Source organism: Pongo pygmaeus, chromosome 1 (assembly GCF_028885625.2).
Source record: "Pongo pygmaeus isolate AG05252 chromosome 1, NHGRI_mPonPyg2-v2.0_pri, whole genome shotgun sequence".
NCBI lineage: Eukaryota > Metazoa > Chordata > Mammalia > Primates > Hominidae > Pongo > Pongo pygmaeus.
The window spans coordinates 175,587,690-175,608,031 of record NC_072373.2 but is presented as its reverse complement, the minus strand read 5'-3'; the positions used below and the strand labels follow the sequence as shown (position 1 = coordinate 175,608,031).

Here is a 20,342-nt window from a genome sequence, read left to right as displayed (position 1 = left end):
AGCAGTGACAAAGACAAGGTCCCTGCTCTCATGAAGTAGATGTCCTAGTGGTAGAAACAGTAGTACAAAGACGGAAATATAATACATATATAAGCAGGGCTATGAACACAAATTAGACAGGCAAGGGACAGGCAGTGATGGTGGTGCAATTGATAGAGAGTAGTCAGGGCTCTGGGAGGAGGTGACATTTGAGGAAACCTACAGGTCGTGAGCGACATTTGAGGAAACCTACAGGTTGTGAGCAATGGAGACTTGCAATGTCTGGTAGAGCCTTCCAGGCATTGGAAGCAGCAGAGGCTAAGGCCTTGAGGTGGGAACATGCTTGTCAAATCAGACCTGCAGGCAGGAGGCCAGTGTGGCTGGAGGGCACTGGCCAAGGGTGAGAGGAGGTGAGCGAGAGGGCAGAGGAGTGAAGAGCTGAGTCATGAGGACCCTGCAGCCAAGGTGGGGCCTTGGTGTTATTCCAGGTGCTCCCGGGGGGCAGTGGAGGGCTTTGACAGGAAGAGGACCTAACTTACCTTTTTAGAGGAATACCCTCGAGAGGGCCAGGGTTGGGAGGAGGCGATGGTGCTGAGAGGTGGGGGTGGCAGCGCCAGGGGATGATGATCTCATCAGGAGGACAGTGAGTGAGGCTGACACTCAGTAAGGGCACGAGGGAGAAGGCAGGAGTCACCCCCTACCAAAGGAGCCAGCGCTGCAGTTTGTTGGCCTGGACCTCTCTGTGCTAGACACTCTGTTATCCTTCTCCCAGCCCCTCACATAGGCCATGCTCTTTCACGTGGGGCTGTGCCCCTGCTGTTCCCTCTGCTAGGAATGCCCTTCCTCCCTTGGCAGCCTCTTCTCCTTGGGCACGCCTACTCATCCCGCAGCTCTCAGCTTCCAGAAGCCTTCCTCAGCCCCGCTAGGTGGCATCTCCCTTCCTAGGAGTCTCCACTGTGGTTGTGTGTTTAGCATCCATCCCCCACTGGACAGCAGCCCCTGAGGGCAGACCACGTCTGCCTGGTTCCTTCACTGCAGCATTCTGAGGTTGTTGCAGTGCCTGGCACACATAGGCACGCAATAAGTATTTGTGGACTGAATAAGTGCATGCATCCTAAGTACCAGGTGCTCCAAAACATTCTAATTCTTTGCAACCACTCCAGATGAGGCCCTGGAGGCTCAGAGAAGATAAGCAAGTTGCCCCAGAGTGCACAGCTGCCAAGTGGGCAAGCTGGGATGCACACATGGGAATGTCCAACCCCAGAGCCAGGGTCTTTCTCCTACACCTCACCACTGGGAATGCTTCTATGAAGGCTGGAAATTACTCCTGACAGGGTCTGGGGATGAGCAGATGCATCTTCAGGTGCAGAAGCTGTAACTGTAACTTAGGGAGAAGGGATACCTGGAGCATTTAAAAATGTCATTACTGTCCGATCTAAAGTAATAATAGTGGACATGTAGCATAGCACTTACCACGTACTAATTAATTTCATGTTCATGACAACCCTATGAAGCAGGTAGTATCATTATGTCCATTCTACAGATGAGAAAAATGGAGTACAGAGTGAGTAACCTACTGCCCAAGGTCATGAAGCTACCAACTGGCAGAAGTAAGCTTTTGAATCCCAGGTGTCCAACATGTACCTTGCATTTCACCTACAGGTTTGGCCCCCATAGTTCTTGGACTTTGCTCCCTGAGTCTCTGTGGAGGCCAAGGCCTGGGTGTGGGAACTCAGCCAAGCTGATGGCAGGGGAGCTAGGGGGACAAGCCTGATTCTCCTTCCTTCCTGCCTTTGCTCTTTTTGACTGGGGGATCTTCCCACCTTCCCTCATAACTATCTTTGGGGATCCTTCTCAAAGTCCAGCCTGAAAAAAAAAAAAAACCAAAAACTTAAAAGTGATGATTCATTCATTTCCACACTCCCCCTCTCCAGTTAATCACTCCTGTTTGAGTCCCCAAAGCTCAGACAACATAACATTCTAGTTAAAACCATAGGCTTTCCCATCAGCCCAAGTGTGGTACTGAACCTCTGAACCTGAAGGTTTTAAGGAAGAAAATAGGATTATCCTGACAAAGTGCCCAGCGCTGGGCTTGCCTCTGGGCTTCAGAAGCAGGGCCATTCTCACCCTTGGTATAACCCTCATCTTCAAAGTCTCCCAGGTCCTGTGGTGCTCGCTGCCCACCCACCCCGGTGCCTTCCACAGAGCCTGGCAAACAGTAGAGGCTCAGAAAGGTTATGGATTTTGGAGTTGAAACTCTCATGCTGTCTCTTTCTGGAGGTGGGACCTGAGACATGCAGTTTGCCTCTCTGAGACTCAGTTTCCCCATCTGTTAATTGTGGATGGTGCTGACTTGGTCTCCCCCAGTCACTGCCAGGACCAAGATATTAAGGCTTGTGAAGCACCTAACACACCATGCAGGGATCCAGCTATCCTTGGGGGCTTTCTCCAGAATGTACGTGGGAACCTTGGAAGGAGACATGTAGTTCCATTCCTCTGGGAGCGAACAAATCTGATGTCCTTAGTGGCCTGACTCCCCATGCAGAGGTCCCTGCCCTCCGTGCCCCATCCTGCTTCCCCAGGGCCAGGTTCCAGGCTCAGAGGTAGGGCACGGCCGAGCCATCTATGGAGCAGCAGTGACCCCGTGTGGCTAAAAGGTGCAGAGCAGCAGAAAACGTCCTGCCAGGTCTCTACCCAAGGTGGACTGCACTTTTCACTGCGCCTACAAAATCACGCTTCTGACCCTGGCAGCCCAGGTCCCAGATGGTCATTCCAACCAGTTGCTAACCTTTCCTCCTGCCCCCCAAGGCATTCAGCCATCCCGCCCTGACTTATCATGTGTCAGTGTCCACTCTGTGCCAGACACCGTTGCCTGTGAGCCTCCACTCCTGCTCACACCTTCACTTCCAAGTTCAGCCTCTTCTCCAGGGCCCTACTGGCCCGTCCATGCTATGTGTCACTGCCTCTTTTCTGCATCCCACACTCTGACATGGTGGGCTCCTTGCTGTTCCCCAAGCACGTGCTATTCCGCCCAGCCTCCTTCCCTTGCTTGCGGACATTATTTAACTTCACCGTCGTTACCTGGAAGAAAGTATTCCTATCTCATGGTACCAGTATGGACCACGAGACTCAGAAGGTCTGAGGTGACTCAGCAGAGCCAGGATCTAAACCCAGCACGGCAGTCCTTCCCTGTCACAACACTGTTCACAGCACATTGAGAAAGCCCTCATGTCACGCAGGGCCGTGGTGCAGAGGTGTAAAGGTTGGAATTGCCAAATCCACCAAAGCAGGCAACTGTCTCGGGTGGCAGCAGGAGGAAGGCTTCATTCCCAGAAGAGATGACATGTGAGCTGGCTTTGCAGGAGCAGTAGAATTGTCCAAGGCAAAGAGGGCAGGAAGGGCATTCTGGGTGGTGGTTACAGCATGAGCCGATGAGGGAAGAAGGTTAGGCAGAATGGCATGTGCTTGAGGAGCAGCAAGAAGCCCACTGTGTTGGCCAAAGTGCGCAATGTAAGGAGGGGGCAGTGAGATATAACTTGCACAGGCCAGTCCAAGTTCAGCCGGGGAAGAGGCTGAACTTGGAGGTGAAGGTGTGAGCAGTGGTGGACACTCACAGGCAACAATGTTGTGTGTCAGAGGGCAGGTAGCAAGCGGGTACCCTGAAAATCGCATTCCCTTCTTGGGGATGGCAATCTCAGATGTCTGTTCCTCAGGCACACTCAGCACAAGGAGTGGTTCTGATGGCCTCCATGCCCCCCCCCCGCCCCACAGAACTACTATCCAGGCCCTGGAAATTATGGGGAAAAGGGTAACCCATACACCAAGCTGGAGGAGAATGCCTGGAACCGGTCCCATTCCGAGGGCCTCATGTGCAGGATGAGCAACAAGCTGCACCCCCGGCCTCATCAGGTACCCCCTTGGCTGGCCAGGCCTTGCCTGCCTTCCCGTCCTGCAGGAGCACTCCCAGGGCAGAGGGGGAAGCTGAGCTCTCCTGCAGGCCTCATCACCTCTGCTGTGCTCTAGGGGAGTGGTCTGGGACCCGGCACCTACTCCTTCAAAAGCGACCTTGAGACATATGTGGCACGATCCATCGGCACCCGCGGCCCCTATGACACTTTCTCTGGTGATCGGAGCAAGCCACTGCCTTATGGGCACTACTCCACACAGGTGTGTACCCAGGGGTTGAAGGGTGTTAGTCCATGCCCCAGCAGGATGACAGGCCTCACTAGTCAGCACCAGGAACACCAGCCTGTGTGCCAGGCTCTGCACCAGGCCTTTCCCACACCCCCTCACTTCACCCTCACAGCCAGGGCTGGATCTGGTTTCCCGTGTTAGGTAGGGAAAACTGAGGCTGGCCACATGGCTGGAAGGAGCAGAGCTGGGATTTGAACCCAAGGACGTCTGTCTGACTTCACTGCCAACTCTCTCCTCTGCACTGGCATGAAGTGCCCAGGAGGTGAAGATGGCCCACGGTACCAGGGGAGCTTGGCCATGAGGAACCTTGATGGCAGAAGGTGGGAGCATCCTCCTATTTTGGAAACAGCAGGCATTATAGACCAAGCTGGCTGGGTTAGGGCCAGCGCTGTTGACAAAGCAGAGAACAGGAGTCCCAGGAGGGGAACTTGAGGTAGAATTTTATCTTGATATCTCACAGCTTGCTGCGCTTTGCTTGCTTTGTGCTCGTAGCCACTGGAATTAAGTTTTGTCTAATTGCCTGTTTATCTTGTCTCCATTATGCATTCTCGCAGTGGGTATGATTAAGCCAGGTAGTAGGTGATGTACAGAGGAAAGCAGCCCTTGCGGAACTTACATTCTAGTGAAGAAAGAAACTCAGTCATCAATGAATAAGAAAAAAATTATCGAGTGTGAGCAGGCAATGAGTGCTATGGCAGAGCTCAGGAGTGCTTAGGAGGGTAGTGGTTAATGTAGAAGGACCTCAGGACCAGCTGGCAGGTAGCCACTAAGCTAAGGCCTTCGACCTGGCTGCTCCCTGGAGCCCCCCAGACCTCCCCATGACCAGCTATGGCAGGGGTCAAGGGACCCTCCTCAGGCACTGTGGCCAGTGCCCATTCTGGCTGGCCAGCGTCCAGGCCACGCTGTTTGCTTTTGTTTGTAAGACTTTTTTTTTTTTTTTTTTTTTTTAGATCAGTTTCAGGTTCACAGTAAAATTGAGTGGAAAGTACAAGGAGTTCCCATATACCCACTGCCCTCTCCACACCACGCACAGCCTCCCCCACCAACATCCCACAGCAGCCTGGTCTGTTTGCTGCAGTTGAAGAACTGATACGTCATTATCACCACAAGTCTGCGGCGTACCTTAGGGTTCACTCAGGTGGTGTACCTCCTGTGGGTTTGGCCAAATGTGTGACATGCAGCCACCATTTTAGTATCATACAGAATAGTTTCACTGCTGCCCAAATCCTCTGTGCTCCTCCAGTCACTCTGGTTTTAAATATTTAAGACATTGTTCCTGCTTAGAATAGTGCCAGACTCAATACATGTCCAACAAATGAAAGAAAGAAGAAATGGATGAAAAGGAGCTGGGCAGTAGGGTGTGGCAGGTGCATGGTGCAAGAGACGAACCCCGCCCTGACTGCCTGTTTCCGCCAGCCCTGGTCAGGGGGGCCTTGAGGCTGGCCTGGCCTCCGGGATGTCTGCACAGCAGGATGGTAAGTGATGCCCCATTGCTTTTCTCTGGTTGCGGGGGAGGGTTGAGAAAGGAGCTCTTGATTTTCCTGGCATAGCAGATTCCTTTTTCTCTCTTTTTCTTAGAAAAAAAAGCCCAGGGAACTGATGAATTTCAAGAGCTTCGTAGAAGAACTTAACTCACGTCACAATAAGAAGCATGGGGTTTTTTCTAAACTTCCCCGAAACCCGAAAACCCCTACAGAGAGGATTTACTGGGCCAACCTTAGCCAGTGCCCCCGCACACTGGTGAGTTCGCTCCTACGGCCGGCCTTCCTCTCTCGGAGGGCAGCTCTCCTTCCGGGGCTGGGCATGGGGTAGGGTGGCTAATTTCATGGGGAATAGCTCAGTCTTGGGATCAGACTGACTTGGTTTCCAATCCTGGTCTTGAACATTGGGACACTTTAGGTGAGACCTTGTTTGGGCGTCGGTTTACACCCCTGTCCTATGAAGATGGTGAAGTGGTTGTGAGAATTAGATGGGGCCCTGTACTTGGAGCCTACAGTATGGTGCCTGGTACCCAGGAAGCGCCCAGCCAGTGCCGACCTTCCCCCTGCGCCTCCCTCCTCTGGCCTCAGAGCGTTGGAGGATGGACAGGGAAAACTGGAGCAGGGCAGAGTGCAGTCTACCCACTGGGGCCTGCCCACCTGCTCCGCCCACGGGAGTGGTGCACTCGGCCCTAGTGTCAAAGCAGGCCCTCTGGGGGTCTGCCCCTGCTAGGCACTTTCCAGCCTTCCTGAGGTAGGGATTATCATCTGCATTTCACTAAAGGAAACTGAAGCCCAGATCTGGAAAGGGATTTGCCAAGTTTCTCCAGCAAGGGTGAGAAGGGGCTGGGATTGGAACCCAGCTCATCTGGCTCCAAGTCTGGTGTGGTCTCCTTCCTCAGAAATGAGGTCTTCAGCTGTCTGGGCCCCACCAGAGAGTGAAGGCCCTTGGACACCTGAAAAGAGGCATCAGGCTGTGATGGGTGTTTGTTAGAGTGGGTGGCATGCATCATGAGGGCCCCTTTGCTGGGAGGTAGCTGGGTACCTCCACCATCCTTGGCTCAAGACCCAGGGCTGCTGGATGGGTGGAGTCAGCTGGCCAGAGCCCTCACCTGCCCTGGGCCCAGGCTGACACTGCCAGAGCCTCTCCAGATTTCAGCCTTCCTTCCTTACTCGTAGGCCACATCTGGCCCCAGTTTCTGGCTTCCACAAGAGAAGAAATGCAAACTTGTCAACCAGCCCCCATTCCTGTTGACCTCCAAAGGGTCAGGCGCAAAGGCCTGCCAGATGATTATGGGAAGCTGGGTAAGTGGGTCTGGGGTGAGGGATACATGGGAACTCTCTCCTGCCTCTACAGCCAACACCAAAGCCTCTTTGTCCCCAGGTAACCGATGCTTTGAGTAAGCCATATGCCTCCCCTTTCTTTCCCTAAGGGACCTGAGGTCCACTCCCACTGTCTTATTTTCCTAAGGCATTGGTTCTCAAATTTGAACTGGTATTAGCATCACCTGCAGGATTTGTTAAAACACAGATGGCTGGGCCCTATGCCAGAGCTTCTGATACAGTAGGCCTGGGTTGGGACATGGGAATTTGCATTTCCAACAAGTTCAGGTGATGGCGATGATGCTATTCCAGGGACCACACTTTGAGAACCAATGAGCTAAGAAACATCACACCGCAGCCATGCCATTCTCTTATTTTCCCAGAGAAATGCTCCTTCCATTCTCTGTGTTTGTCTTGGGCCTCAGGGGCAGCTGGTGAAGCTGGTGCATTTCCTGTCCCTCGCTGAGCAAGACCCCCTTCTGGCCCCTTCCCTTTCCCACTCTCTTCCTTCTCTCCAGAGGCAGCCATCCCCAAGTGTGCGATGTAATCTTTAGTTAGTGTTCTTGTAAACCAGCTAAATTCTTGACCTTGGGCTTTGACCTCATTCTGTTTCTTACTCCACCCCTTTTCAGTTTGTAATGCACCTTTTATTGGAGTCTAATAATCATAGAGAAAGGCGCTGAGTCCTAAGTGCACAGCTCCATGAATTGTCACATAATGGCCGTAACTACCCCCCAGAGCATTTAACAGCTCTCATTTCCAGCTCCCCAAGAGCCCCTGCCGTTCCCACCCCCACCCCAATTAGATAGGCTGCTGTCCTGACTTCCAGTAGCACAGGTCAGCCGCCTCACCTCCTTACCTCCCCACACTGTGGCAAGGTCCTCAGCGTGCCCAGACCCCAATGACCGATTCTTGTGAGGACCAGCTGGTTGTCCCCAAATCCTTCCTTTTTTTACCTCTAGCCTGCACCCCCTGCAAGGGAGAAAGTCTTTACCTGAGAGTCCCCAAGTGAAATGTTTAGACCAGAGCCAGATGACTCTATTGCTACCACAGAGCCAGTCACTGTGAAGTGGGAAGGGCTGATGTGAGGTCTGGGTTCTGGTGGCTCAGCTGGCCGCACCCCACAGGGCGGGAGAGCCCCTCTGCTGGCACCCCTGAAACCTGGGCGCCTCATGAAACAGGCTTCTCCCTTGTGGGAGGCAACTTCTGTTTAGCATGGGACCAGCTTCTGGGTCCTAACATCTCCCCAGCCCCACCCCTCAGGACTGCTTCTCCACAGATGGCTGGGTTCTTGTCCTGCCTTTATTCTGCCCTTGCCGTGTTACCTTGGGCAAGTTGCATCTCCTTTCCCAACCTCTCTGTTGGTGCCTCTAGGATCTGTGACCCCGATATCTCGGTGGGATGCTGTATTCCCTTCCTAGGGTTGCCACAAACTAGGTGGCTTAAAGCAACAGAAATATTCTCTGACAGTTCTGGAGGCGAGAAGTCTGAAATCAAGGCGTTTGCAGGTCCGTGCTCCCTCTGAAACCTGTTGAGAAGAATCCGTCCTTGCCTCTTCGTAGCTTCTGGTGGTGGCCAGCAATCCTTGATGTTCCTTGGCTTGCAGTCATCACTCCAATCTGTCTCCTGGCATGGCTGTCTTCCTGTGTGTCTCTTCTTAAAAGGACACCAGTCACACTGGATGAAGGGCCCACCTTACTGCAGTATGACTTAATCTTAACTAATTATGTCTGTAGCAACCTTTTTTCCAAATAAGGTCACATTCTGAGGTACTGGGGTTGGGACCTCAACATATCTTTTTGGGAGACACAATTCAGTTCTTAACAGAGGGAGTAGGGAAGCATCCAAGGGGAGGAGAGGAAGCCGAGACGCAGTCTCCAAGCCAGGCTTGCTAATGTCCTGCCATCCTCTCCCTGTTGCAGAACCCAGTAGGTGTGGGCCGCTACCTCAACACCTGGTTGATGGAGACAAAGGACAGGCGGCAGCGATATCGATCCCTATTCCTGAGTGGATCCAAACGCTACCTCTCAGACCTGGCCCGGGACATGCTCATGCAGTGAGTGCAGCTGGAGCTGCAGGCGAAGGGGCGAGGGCGGTGGGGGGGTCTTACTCTGGGGTGGGCTGGTGGTTCCCCATGTTTGGTTCCCATGGGAACACAGCTTCTGCCCCTAATGCCAGCCAAACAGCAGAAGCAGTGGAGGGACGTTCACGTTCAGATCCTGGCTCTGCCACTTACTGTACGTGTGAGATGGGGCATGCTGCGTAACTTCGCTGAGCCTCATTTCCTTCAGCTGTCAAAAGAGCAGATGTTTGAGGAGACTCAAATGAAATGATCTGTTGAAAACCCTTGGTAAGGAAAAGGTACTCAATCAACTCTAAATCTGCCACCCAGAGCCCATATAGTCCAGTCTCGGCTCTCAGTGGCTTCACCACGTGGAATCTGTTTCTTGGTGTTCCTAATGGGGTTGGTAAAACATCAGAAGGTTGCAAAGTCTAAGAAGGGAAAGGTACATTAAATACTGCGGAAAACTATACAACAGCTTGTAAATGTTAGCTGTTGCCATATTTTATTGACCTAAGAGGCCATCAGTTGTAATACAGTAACAATTTCAGAAATGTTACAATGTTGACAAACATGCACTTTATAATCCAGTATTTTTTTTTTTTAATTATGGTGAGGACATGAGGACCAGATTCTGAGGACCAGATTTCTCAGGAGAAATCAGCTTTTAAATGTAATTTTAAAGAATATTTTATTTTTTATCAAAGTAGTGCTGTGTCTTCCTCCTTCTCAACTTACCCCCTTGTTTTGGTGGGTTCCTGAGAAAGGGCTGAGGAAGGTAAGATTTTTGATAGAATGTATGCCTGAAAATGTTTCTTATTTTTCCTTTCTGCACATCTGATCAATAGTTTGGTTGGAAATAAAATTCTAGGTTGGATATAATTTTCCCTCTGAATTTTGAAGGCCTTTCATAGCCTCCTAGCTTCAAATATGGTTGTTGAGAAGTCTTATGCCTTTCTGGTTTTCTGTGCTGTGTATGTGACCTGCATTTTCCTTCCTGGAAGCTTTCAGGATCTTCTCTTTACTTCCTGTTCTGATGCATCTTGGCATGGCTCTGTTTCATCCTTTGTGCTGGGTACTTAGTGGCGTCCCTCCATCTGGAGACTCAGCACCTTCTATTCTGAGAGAATCTTCTGAGTTTTGTCTTTGACGATTTCCTCTCCTCTGTGTTCTGTCTGCTGCCTTTCAGATATCTCTTTTAGATGAATGTTAGATGCCCTGGTTTGGCACTCTAGTTTTCTTTTTTTTTTTCTCTCTCTCTCTCTCTTCTTTCTTATTTTCCATCTTACCTTTCTGTTCTACTTTCTGGTAAAAATTTCTTGTCCTTGTCTACCCTACTATTACTTTAAACATTTTGGCTATCATATTTTTTAAGTTTCCAAGAGTTATTTTGTTGTGGACTGCTCTTTTCTTTCTTCTTTTAATAGCACCCAGTTCTGTGTCACGTATGCAGTGTATAGTATGTTCTTTTTTTTTCTTTTAAGATGAGGTCTCCCAGCCTGGAGCACAGTGATGCAATCTTGGCTCACTGCAACCTCTGCCTCCCAGGCACAAGCGATCCTCCTGCCTCAGCCTCCCAAGTAACTGGGATTACAGGCAGGCACGACCACGCCCGGCTAATTTTTGTATTTTTTGTAGAGGCCAGGTTTCATCATGTTGCCCAGGCTGGTCTTGAACTCCTGAGCTCAAGCAATCTGCCCGTCTCAGCCTCCCAAAGTGCTGGGATTACAGGTGTGAGCCACTGCGGCTGGCTGCAGTATGTTCTTTTATCTAAGGATGTTAATTAAGTTTTCCTGAAGTTCTTTTGCCCCCTGTGTTGTCTCCAGTTCTTCCAAGTTCCTTTTTTTCTTTTGCTTGTTTGTTCATACTGAAGAGGAAAGCACTAAATAATACTGTGAGTCTGGGTGGGGCCTGTCAGTCACTGTGAGTGATTGGCAGGGGATTTGGTCTTTCTGTTGAGACCCTCAAATGCCAGTGTCTCTAGGTGTTTTCTGTGGGACTATTCAGCTTCTCTAGAAAACAATCCTCTGTCCTGGGTGGGGGTAAGTGTGGTTGTTGGCGATTAGAGGAAGGAGACTGGGCTGTCTCATTCAGCGTATGGACTGCCTCCTACCCCCTCTCTTCTCATTGTGGGACCTGTCTGCCTACATTCCACTGTGCGCCTCCTCCTAGCCCCCTGGAATCTATCCACAAACCAAACCTCCAGTCTACTGCTGGCTGGGTGAGGAGTCAGCAGGAGGTCGTGTCTAGATGGGATCTCATTCTGTTACCCAGGTGGGAGTGTAGTGGCACAGTCATAGCTCACAGCAGCCTAGAACTCCGGAGCCAAAGCAATCCTCACCTTGGTCTCCCATGTAGCTGCAACTGTAGGTGCGTGCCACCATGCCTGGCTACTTTTTTATTTTTATCTTTGTAGAGACACAGTCTCACTATGTTGCCCAGGCTTGTCTTGAACTCTTGGGCTCAGGCTGTCCTACTGCTGTGGCCTCCCAAAGTGCTGGGATTATAGACATGAGCCATTGTGCCCGGCCTCACCTGTTTTTTAAGATACCTGTGCGTCCCATTCCTAGATCTTTCTGAGGTTTTGTGGCAGGAGTTGGCAAGTGTCTCCCCAGCTTTCCGTACCCTCCCTTCCTTCCTTCTTTTCTTTTTCTTTCTTTTCTTTCTTTCTTTCTCTTTCTTTCCCTCTCTCTCTTTCTTTCTTTCCCTCCCTTCCTTCCTTCTTTCCTTTCTTCCCTCCCTCCCCACTCCCTCCCTATATTTCTTTTCTTTTTTCTTTTTTCTTTCTTTCTTTTTCTTTCTCTTTCTTTCCCTCTCTCTTTCTTTCTTTCTTTCCCTCCCTTCCTTCCTTCTTTCCTTTCTTCCCTCCCTCCCCACTCCCTCCCTATATTTCTTTTCTTTTTTCTTTTCTTTCTTTCTTTTTCTGTCTTTCTTTCTTTCTTTCTTTCATCTTTCTTTTTCTCTCTCTCTTTCTTCTTTCTCCCTCTTTTCCTTCCTTCCTTCCTTCTTCCCTCCCTACCTCCCTTCCTTCCCTCCTTTCTTTCTCTCTCTCTTTCTCTCTTCCTTCCTTCCCTCCTTCCTTCCTTCCTTCTTTTCTTTTCTGCTTTCTTTCTCTCTCTTCTTTTCTTTTGCTTTTTTACAATGCAGTGGTATGAACATGGCTCACTACAGCCTCGACTTCTCAGGCTCAAGTGATTCCCCAACCTCACTCTCCCTAGTAGCTGGAACCGCAGGTGTGCACCAGCGCACCTGGCTAATTTAAAAAGTTTTTTTTTCTTTTTTTTTTTTTTTTGTAGAGACAGTGTCTCACTATGTTGCTAGGGCTGGTCTCAAACTCCTGGCTTCAAGTGGTCCTTCCACCTCAGCCTCCCAAAGTGCTGGGATTACAGATGTGAGCCACCACGCCTGGCCTATTTTTAGTTTTTTAAAGAAACTTCCATACTGTTTTCCATAATGGCTGTTCTAATTTACATTCCCACCAAAAGCATGTAAGAGCTCCCTTTTCTCCACATCCTTGCCAGCATTTGTTACTTTTTGTCTTTTTGATAGTAGCCATCTTAACTGGGGTGAGATGATATCCCTCAATTGGGGTTTTGATTTGCATTTCCCTGATGATTTGTGATGTCAAGCATTTTTTCATATATCTGTTGAGCATTTGTATGCTTTCTTTTGAGAAATGCCTACTCATGTCCTTTGCCCACTTTTTTTGTTTGTTTGTTTGAGATGGAATTTCCCTTTGTCACCCAGGCTGAAGTGCAGTGGCGTGATCTTGGCTCACTGCAACCTCCACCTCCCGCGTTCAAGCGATTCTCTTGCCCCTGCCTCCTGAGTAGCTGGGATTACAGGTATACACCACCACCCCCGGCTAATTTTTGTATTTTTAGTAGAGATGGGTTTCACCATGTTGGCCAGGCTGGTCTTGAACTCCTGACCTCAGGTGATCCACCCACCTTGGCCTCCCAAAGTGCTAGGATTATAGGCATGAGCCACTGCACCCAGCCTGCCTACTTTTTAAATGGGATTTTTATTGTTGCTGTTGAGTTCCTTGAATATTCTGGATATAAGTTTCTTGTCTGATGAATAGTTTGCAAACATTTTCTCCTATTCTACACGTTGTCTCTTCACTCTATTGATTGTTTCTTTTGCTGTGCAAAAGCTTTTTAGTTTAATATAGTCCCATTTGTGTATTTTTGTTTTTGTTGCTTGTGCTTTTGAAGTTTTAGTCATAAAGTTGTTGCCTAGACCAGTGTCCTAAAGTTTTTCCCTTATGTTTTATTCTAGTAGTTTTACAGTTTTGGGTCTGATAGTTAAGTCTTTAATCAATTTTGAGTTGATTTTTATATACAGTGAGGGGTCTAGTTTCATTCTTATGGATATTCAGTTTTTCTAACACCATTTATTGAATGGTGTTAGAATAATACCATTCTATGTAAGGTCATTCTAACAATATTAATTCTTCCAGTTCATGAACATTGGATATCTTTCCATTTGTTTGTGTTCTCTTCAATTTCTTTCATCAGTGTTTTGCAGTTTCCATTATAGAGGTCTTTCCCCTCCTTGGTAAATTTATTCCTAGGTATATTTTTTGGCAGCTATTGTAAATGGGATTGTTTTCTTGATTTCTTTTTCAGCTAGTTACTGGTGTATAGAAATGCTACTAATTATTATATGTTGATTTTGTATTCTGACAACTTTACTGAATGCGTTTCTCAGTTCTAAGAGTTTTGGTGGAGTCTTTAGGTTTTTCTCTACATAAGATCATGTTGTCTGCAAGGAGGGACAATTTATAACTTCCTCATTTCTAATTTAGATGCCTCTTATTTCTTTCTTTTGTCTGACTCCTCTGGCTAGGACTTCCAGTACTGTGTTAAATAGGAGTGGTGATAGTGGGCATCCTTGTCTTGTTCCACTCTTATTTAACATAGTACTAGAAGTCCTAGATGTTTATTGATTTTATGTTTTCAAAAAACCAACCTTTCATTTTGCTGATCCTTTGTATTGGGTTTTTTTTTTTTCAGTCTCTATTTTGTTTAGTTCTGCTCTAATCTTTATTTCTTTCCTTCAACTAATTTTGGGTTTGATTTGTTCTTGCTTTTCTAGTTCCCTGAGGTGCATTGTTATGTTGTTTATTTGAAATCTTTCTACTTTTTTGATGTAGGCATTTATCGCTATATTCTTCCTCCCTCTTAGCACTGCTTTTGCTGTATGTTGTGTTTCCATGGCTCATGATTCTCCCACCTCAGCCTCCTGAGCAGCTGGAACTACAGGTGCACATCACCATGCCCAAGTAATTTTTTTGTATTTTTAGTAGAGACAGGATTTCATCATGTTTCCCAGGCTGATCTTGAACTCCTGGGCTCAAGTGATCCATCCACTTCAGCCTCCCAAAGTGCTGGGATTCCAGGTATGAGACACTATGCCTGGCCTCTTTCTTAATTTATTCCTTGACCAAGTGGTCTTTCAGGAACATGTTGTTTAATTCCCATTTATTTGTACAATTTCCAAAGTTCCTCTTGTTATTGATTTCTGGTTTTATTTTATTGTGGTCTGAGGAGATACTTGGTATGATTTTGATTTTTAAAAATTTGTTGTGATTTGTTTCATGGCCTAACATATGGTCTATCCTGGAGAATGTTCCATGTATTGATGAGAAGAATGTGTATTCTGTAGCTGTTGGATGAAATGTTCTGCAAATGTCTGTTAGGTCCATTTGGTCTATAGTGTAGATTAAGTCTCATATTTTTTGGTTGATTTTCTGTTGGATAATCTTTCCAATGCTAAAAGTGGGGTCTTGTCTACAACTATTATTGTATTGAAGTCTATCTCTCCCTTTAGATCTAATATTATTTGCCTTATATATCTAAGTGCTCTGGTGTTGAGTACATATATATTTACTATTGTTATATTCTTTTGATAAATTGATCACTTTATCATTATATCATGACCTTCTTTGTCTCTTTTTATGTTTTTTTTTTTTAACTTAAGGTCTGTTTTGCCTGATATAAGTATAGCTACTCCTGCACTATTTTGGTTTCCATTTTTGTGGAATATTTTTTTCCATCCCTCCACTTCCAATCTATGTGTGTCTTATCAGGTGAAGTGAATTTCTTGTAGGCAGCAGATAGTTGTCTTCTAGACAGCAGCTGGTCTATATCTTTTAATTGGGAAATTTAAACCACTTACATTCAAAGTTGTTATTGATAGGTGAGAACTTACTCCTGTCGTTTTGTTGTTTTCTGATTGTTTTATATATCTTTTGTTCCTTTCTTCCTTTTATTGTTTACTTTTACAATTTGGTGGGTTTTTGTAGTGATAACGTTAGACTACTTTCTCTTTCTCATTTGTGTATTTGCCCTACCAGGGAGTGTAATACTTTTGTATGTTTTCATGATTGTAGATGTTGTTCTTTCCCTTCTAGATGTGGGACTCTCTTAAGCATTTCTTGTAGGACTGGTCTAGTGGTGAGTAATTCCCTGTTTTTGCTTGTGCTGCAAATAATTTATTTCTCCTTCGTTTTTGAATGATAGCTTTGCTGGGTATAGTATTTGTGGTTGGCGTTTTTTTTTTATTTTGTTTTGTTAATTTTGGTTTTTTTCCTTTCAGCACTTTGAATAATCATCCTATGCTCTCCTGGCTTGTAAGGTTTCTGCTGTTTTCGACTTTTTTTTTTTTTTTTTTTTTTAAAGACAAGGTCTCACTCTGTCACTCAGGCTGGAGTGCAGTCATGCAGTCATGGCTCAGTGAGCCTCAACCTTCCAGGCTCAAGCAATCCTCCCACCTCAGTCACCCAAGTAGCTGGGAGCATAGGCATGTGCCACTATGCCTAGATATATATTTTTTTACTTTTTATTTTTTGTAGAGATGGGGTCTTACTGTGTTGCCTAGGCAGGTCCTGAACTTCTGAGCTTGAGCAATCCTCCTGCCTCAGCCTCCCAAAGTACTGGGATTACAGGCATGAGCAGCCATGCCTGACCTGTCCTTGATTTTTGACAGTTTGACTGTAATGTATCTTGGAGAAGGCCCTTCTGATTGTATCTATTTGGGGTTCTGTGAGCTTCCTGTATCTGGGTGTCTATATCTTTTGCAAGACTTGGGATGTTTTCAGCTATTATTTCATTAAATAGGTTTTCTATGTCTTTTCCAATCTCTTTTTCTTCTGGAACTCTCAAAATTATAATATTTTATTTCATTGTGGTGTTCTGTCACATATACTTTCTTAATCTTGTAAATTTTTTTCTTCTTTTTTCTGTCTGACTAGTTATTTCAAGATTCCTGTCTTCAAGTTCAAAAATTCTTTCTTCTGCTTGAGGTAGCGTATTGTTAAAGTTCTTGATTGTATTTTTAATTTCCTATATTGAATTGTTCAGTTCTAAGATTTCTGTTTGTTTCCTTTTTAGTGAGTGATATCTTTTTGTTGAATCTCATTCAGATAATCAATTGTTTTCCTGACTTCTTTGTATTTTTTATCTGTTTTCTCTTGTATCTCATTTTCTTTAATATCATTATTTCGAATTATTTTTCAGGCATTTCATAGATTTCCTTTTGTTTGGGATCTGTTACTGCAGAAATATTGTATTCCTTGGAGGTATGATGTTTCCTTGCTTGTTCATGTGTGTCCCTGTGTTCATATGTGTGCATCTAGTATAACAGTCACTTTTTCCAATTTTATGATTGTCTTTCATAGGGAATTAATTACTTTTTTTTTTTGAGATGGAGTCTTGGTCTGTCGCCCAGGCTGGACTGTAGTGGCGCCGATCTTGGCTCACTGCAAGCTCCGCCTCCAGGGTTCACGCCATTCTCCTGCCTCAGCCTCCCGAGTAGCTGAGACTACAGGCACCTGACACCACGCCCAGCTACTTTTTTCTATTTTTTAGTAGAGACGGGGTTTCACCATGTTAGCCAGGGTGGTCTTGATCTCCTGACCTCGTGATCCTCCTGCCTTGGCCTCCCAAAGTGCTGGGATTACAGGTGTGAGCCACCATGCCTGGTGGGAATTACTTTTACCTGTAGATGTATATATAGTGTTGGTTGGGTATGGTACTTTGGCTTTGATTCTGGGTGGATGCAGTAATGTAGTTTCTGTACGATTTCTTCAGCTATGATCAGCATCAGTGGTGTCTTTGGGTTTCTTAGTGGCTTAGGCTGTGGTTTTTAGGAGAGGCTATGGCAAGGCTTTGCTGGGGGTGGGGCTGCCAGGTGGGCTAGTCCTCAGGGACCAGTGGTGGCACAGTGGGCTGGGTATGTCAGTCCTTGTGCCCCTAGTTAACATATGTGAGTGGCGCACAGGCAGGTCTGGGCGGGCTGGTCCTCAGGCCTCCATGTGGTGTGTTTGGGTGCTGGTGTTGGCAGTGGTGGGCTGAGCCAGTGGGTCCTCGGGCCCTTGGGTGATATGCATGGCATCAGTGGTGACAGTAGTGGCAATGGGCCAAACTTCTACTCTAGCCACTGAGCAGTGCATGTGGGTGCCAGCAGTGGCAGTGGTGGGCAAGAGGGGCCAGTCCCAGGCTCCTGGGTGGTGTGTGAGTGGGTGCCAGCAGTGGTGATGGCAGGCTGAGTAGGCAGGTCCCTGGGCCCCTGGGAGATGCATGCATGGGCAGTGGGTAGGTGCACTAGTCTACTTCAAGGTCCCTGGACAACATGCACAAGCCCTGGTGGCAGTGGCTACAGATAGTGTGGGCCTGTCTAAGGGCTCCCTGACAGTGTACATGGGCACTGACAGTGGCAAGTGGGGGGGTGGATTCTTAGGCCCCAAGATGGCACGTTTGGGCACCAAAGTTCAGGTAGGGTGGGCCTGTCCTTGGGCCCTGGAACAGTGTGCAGGTGTGCAGCAGCTCTGCCACTGGAAGAGGTAGTGTTGCTGTTAGTGGCAGTGGATCCAGGCAGCTAGCTCTCAGGCTCTGGAGAGCACAAACTTCAGCTTTCTTTGCCCTAGGTCAGCTTATTTAGTGCTCTGCCCTGCCCATTCCCCAGGGTGTAGGACACTACATGGGCTAGAATGCTAGGGACCTGGCCACACTGCTGGGTCCAGCTGGCATTGGAACACTGCAGCTGTCTGAGTGGACATGAGGGGACGTCAGCAGGGCCCCAGGGATTTGGAGATACAGGATCCGTAGGGCTCTGGGGCAGGATGTAGACTGGTGGGGACTGGGCTCTCAAAATGGTGCTGTGCTGCAGCTGCTTGGGTATCAGGGGATAGGTGGGACCCAGTGCAAACTCCTTCTTGGGAACAATGCTGTCACATGGACCCCCAGAAGTCCCCTGTATTAGTCTCAGGGCCTGCAAGGCCTGAGGGCTCTCCTGTGGGTAGGATTGCAGGAGCCTGTGGGGGGAATGTGGACCACAGGGGATCTCTTGCTCACCCTTTCTCCACACTGGGGACTTTTTCCTGGCTCTGAGCTGATCCTGGCCAGGCCAGCTGCTTCGCTTTCTTCTCCTTCCATGCCTCAGGAGTTCTATGCTGAATTCCAGTGTTCTCTCATTTGCTATATTCAACGTGTGGTTATCTACTTGCTGTTTTGGTCCTTCTTTGTGGAGGAGGCAAGTGCTTGGCACCTCTAGTCAGCCATCTTGAAGCCCCCCTCCTGTTTGTCTATTTTTAAAAAATTCCTTTATACTTCTAGTGAGTTGCAGGAGGGAGGAGAGATAAATGCATGTATTCGTCTGCCTTGTTCAATGGTAAATCATATGAAATGAAACACTTTTTGGGTGCAAAAGCATTTTCTTCCCCTTTCTAGTCAAGGTAGTTAGCCTTATTTTAGGGTTGTTAAAACCAGGACCAGAGAGAGGAAAAGAGGAGGACAACTTGCCTAAAGCCACACAGCTGGTGAGTGACAGAGCTGGCACTAGAATCTGGTCCTTCCCCTTCTTGGGCAATATCCTTTCCACATATCAACACCCATGTGAGGATTTGGGGGTGCTAGGGCAAGTACCATGCCCAGACTCCTGCAGAGCCACTCCTCTCAGCTGCTCTTTTGCAAAGTCCAGTCTATATGCTGTTTGCTTAGCAACAGACTCTAAGGAAGGGAAGGGTGCCCCATCCCCACAGGACTCTCCCCCGGACACCTGTGTTCTCCTCCTGGACATCTGTCTTTCTCTTGCGTTCAGCATTCTCCTTCACCACTGTTAACACATCCAACACTCAGGCTGGTGAGAATTATAGGATTTCTAACTCTGGCTTAGAATCCCATGTCTGCCACTTAGCTGTGTGACCTGGGGCAAGTTGCTCAGAGAAGACTTCCCTCATCTGAAAAATGAGGGTAAACTAATAATCACTTTCAGAGTCCATTATGAGGACTGAATGAATGACACAGGTGAATGTACACTGCCCCTGTCGATGCTGTTTTGGAGGCATGTTGCACACGCTAGCTTCCTTTTCTCTTAGCAGCTGCTCCTGCTTTGGCAGAATTCTGTTTTACTTATTTATATAAGGAAAAATTTCTTTACAGAGGCTTAAAATGCACGACATCCAGAAAGAGAAACTACAATTACTTAACTCACCCTCTGTTGCCAAAGACCCAAGCAAAAGCCTCTAGTAAGATAGAGATTTTTATGTAGAGACTGGGGGAGAAATAGCAGGTCCTTTGAGGCTTGAGGAGGATGAGGGCTTTGAAAGAGAAGGCCAAAAACATTGAGTAACTAGAGGTTTCTCAATGAAGTCAAGAACAAGATAGGGATGCTTGTGTCACTGGCATTATTTAACATTGTTTTGGAGGTTGTAGCAAAAGCAATAAGACAGGAAAAATAAATAAGAAATACAAAATATTGGTAAGGAAGAGCAACATTATTACAATTGATAATGATATGTGTGTTTACTAAAAAATTCCAAGAGAGTTAATTTTAAAACTGTAAAGCTAAGAAGGCAAAGACAGGCAACAAAGTGTATAAATGAATATTTTCGTCTTATACTGCAGCCATAACAAATGGAAAATTAATTGAAACAAAAAAAGGATTCCATTCTTTTTTTAGACAGGGTCTTGCTCTGCCATCCAGGGTGGGGGTGCCACCCAGGGCTGCAGTGGCGTGATCATGGCTCATTGTAGCCTCCACCTCCCAGGCTCAATAGACCATCCTGCTTCAGCTTCCTGAGTAGCTGGGACTGCAGGCACGTGCCCCCACACCTGGCTAATTTTTCTATTTTTTGTAGAGAGATGGGGTGTCACTGTGTTGCCCAGGCTGGTCTCAAACTCCTGGGCTCAAGTGATCCTCCTGCCTTGGTCTCCCAGAGTGTTGGGATTACAGGTGAGCCACTGCACCCAGCCAAGATCCCATTCTTTTCTTTCTTTTTTTTTTTTTGATTTTATTTTCAA

General features: G+C 47.4%; 1 protein-coding gene across 7 annotated transcripts in view; it reads left to right on the top strand.

Moving 5' to 3' along the window:
- CIMAP2 (ciliary microtubule associated protein 2) overlaps positions 1–20,342 on the top strand; it is a 38,505-nt gene that overhangs the window by 4,541 nt on the left and 13,622 nt on the right. For 3 of the 7 annotated variants that reach the window (XM_054486130.2, XM_054486118.2, XM_054486125.1), the window contains exons 5-9: positions 3,751–3,888; positions 4,003–4,146; positions 5,752–5,913; positions 6,831–6,956; positions 8,897–9,030. In XM_054486130.2, the coding sequence (XP_054342105.1) occupies positions 3,751–3,888; positions 4,003–4,146; positions 5,752–5,913; positions 6,831–6,956; positions 8,897–9,030 (704 nt within the window). The remainder of the gene's footprint in view (positions 1–3,750; positions 3,889–4,002; positions 4,147–5,751; positions 5,914–6,830; positions 6,957–8,896; positions 9,031–20,342) is intronic. The other 4 variants (XM_054486144.2, XM_054486134.2, XM_054486161.2 and 1 more) reach the window with 2 other exon arrangements.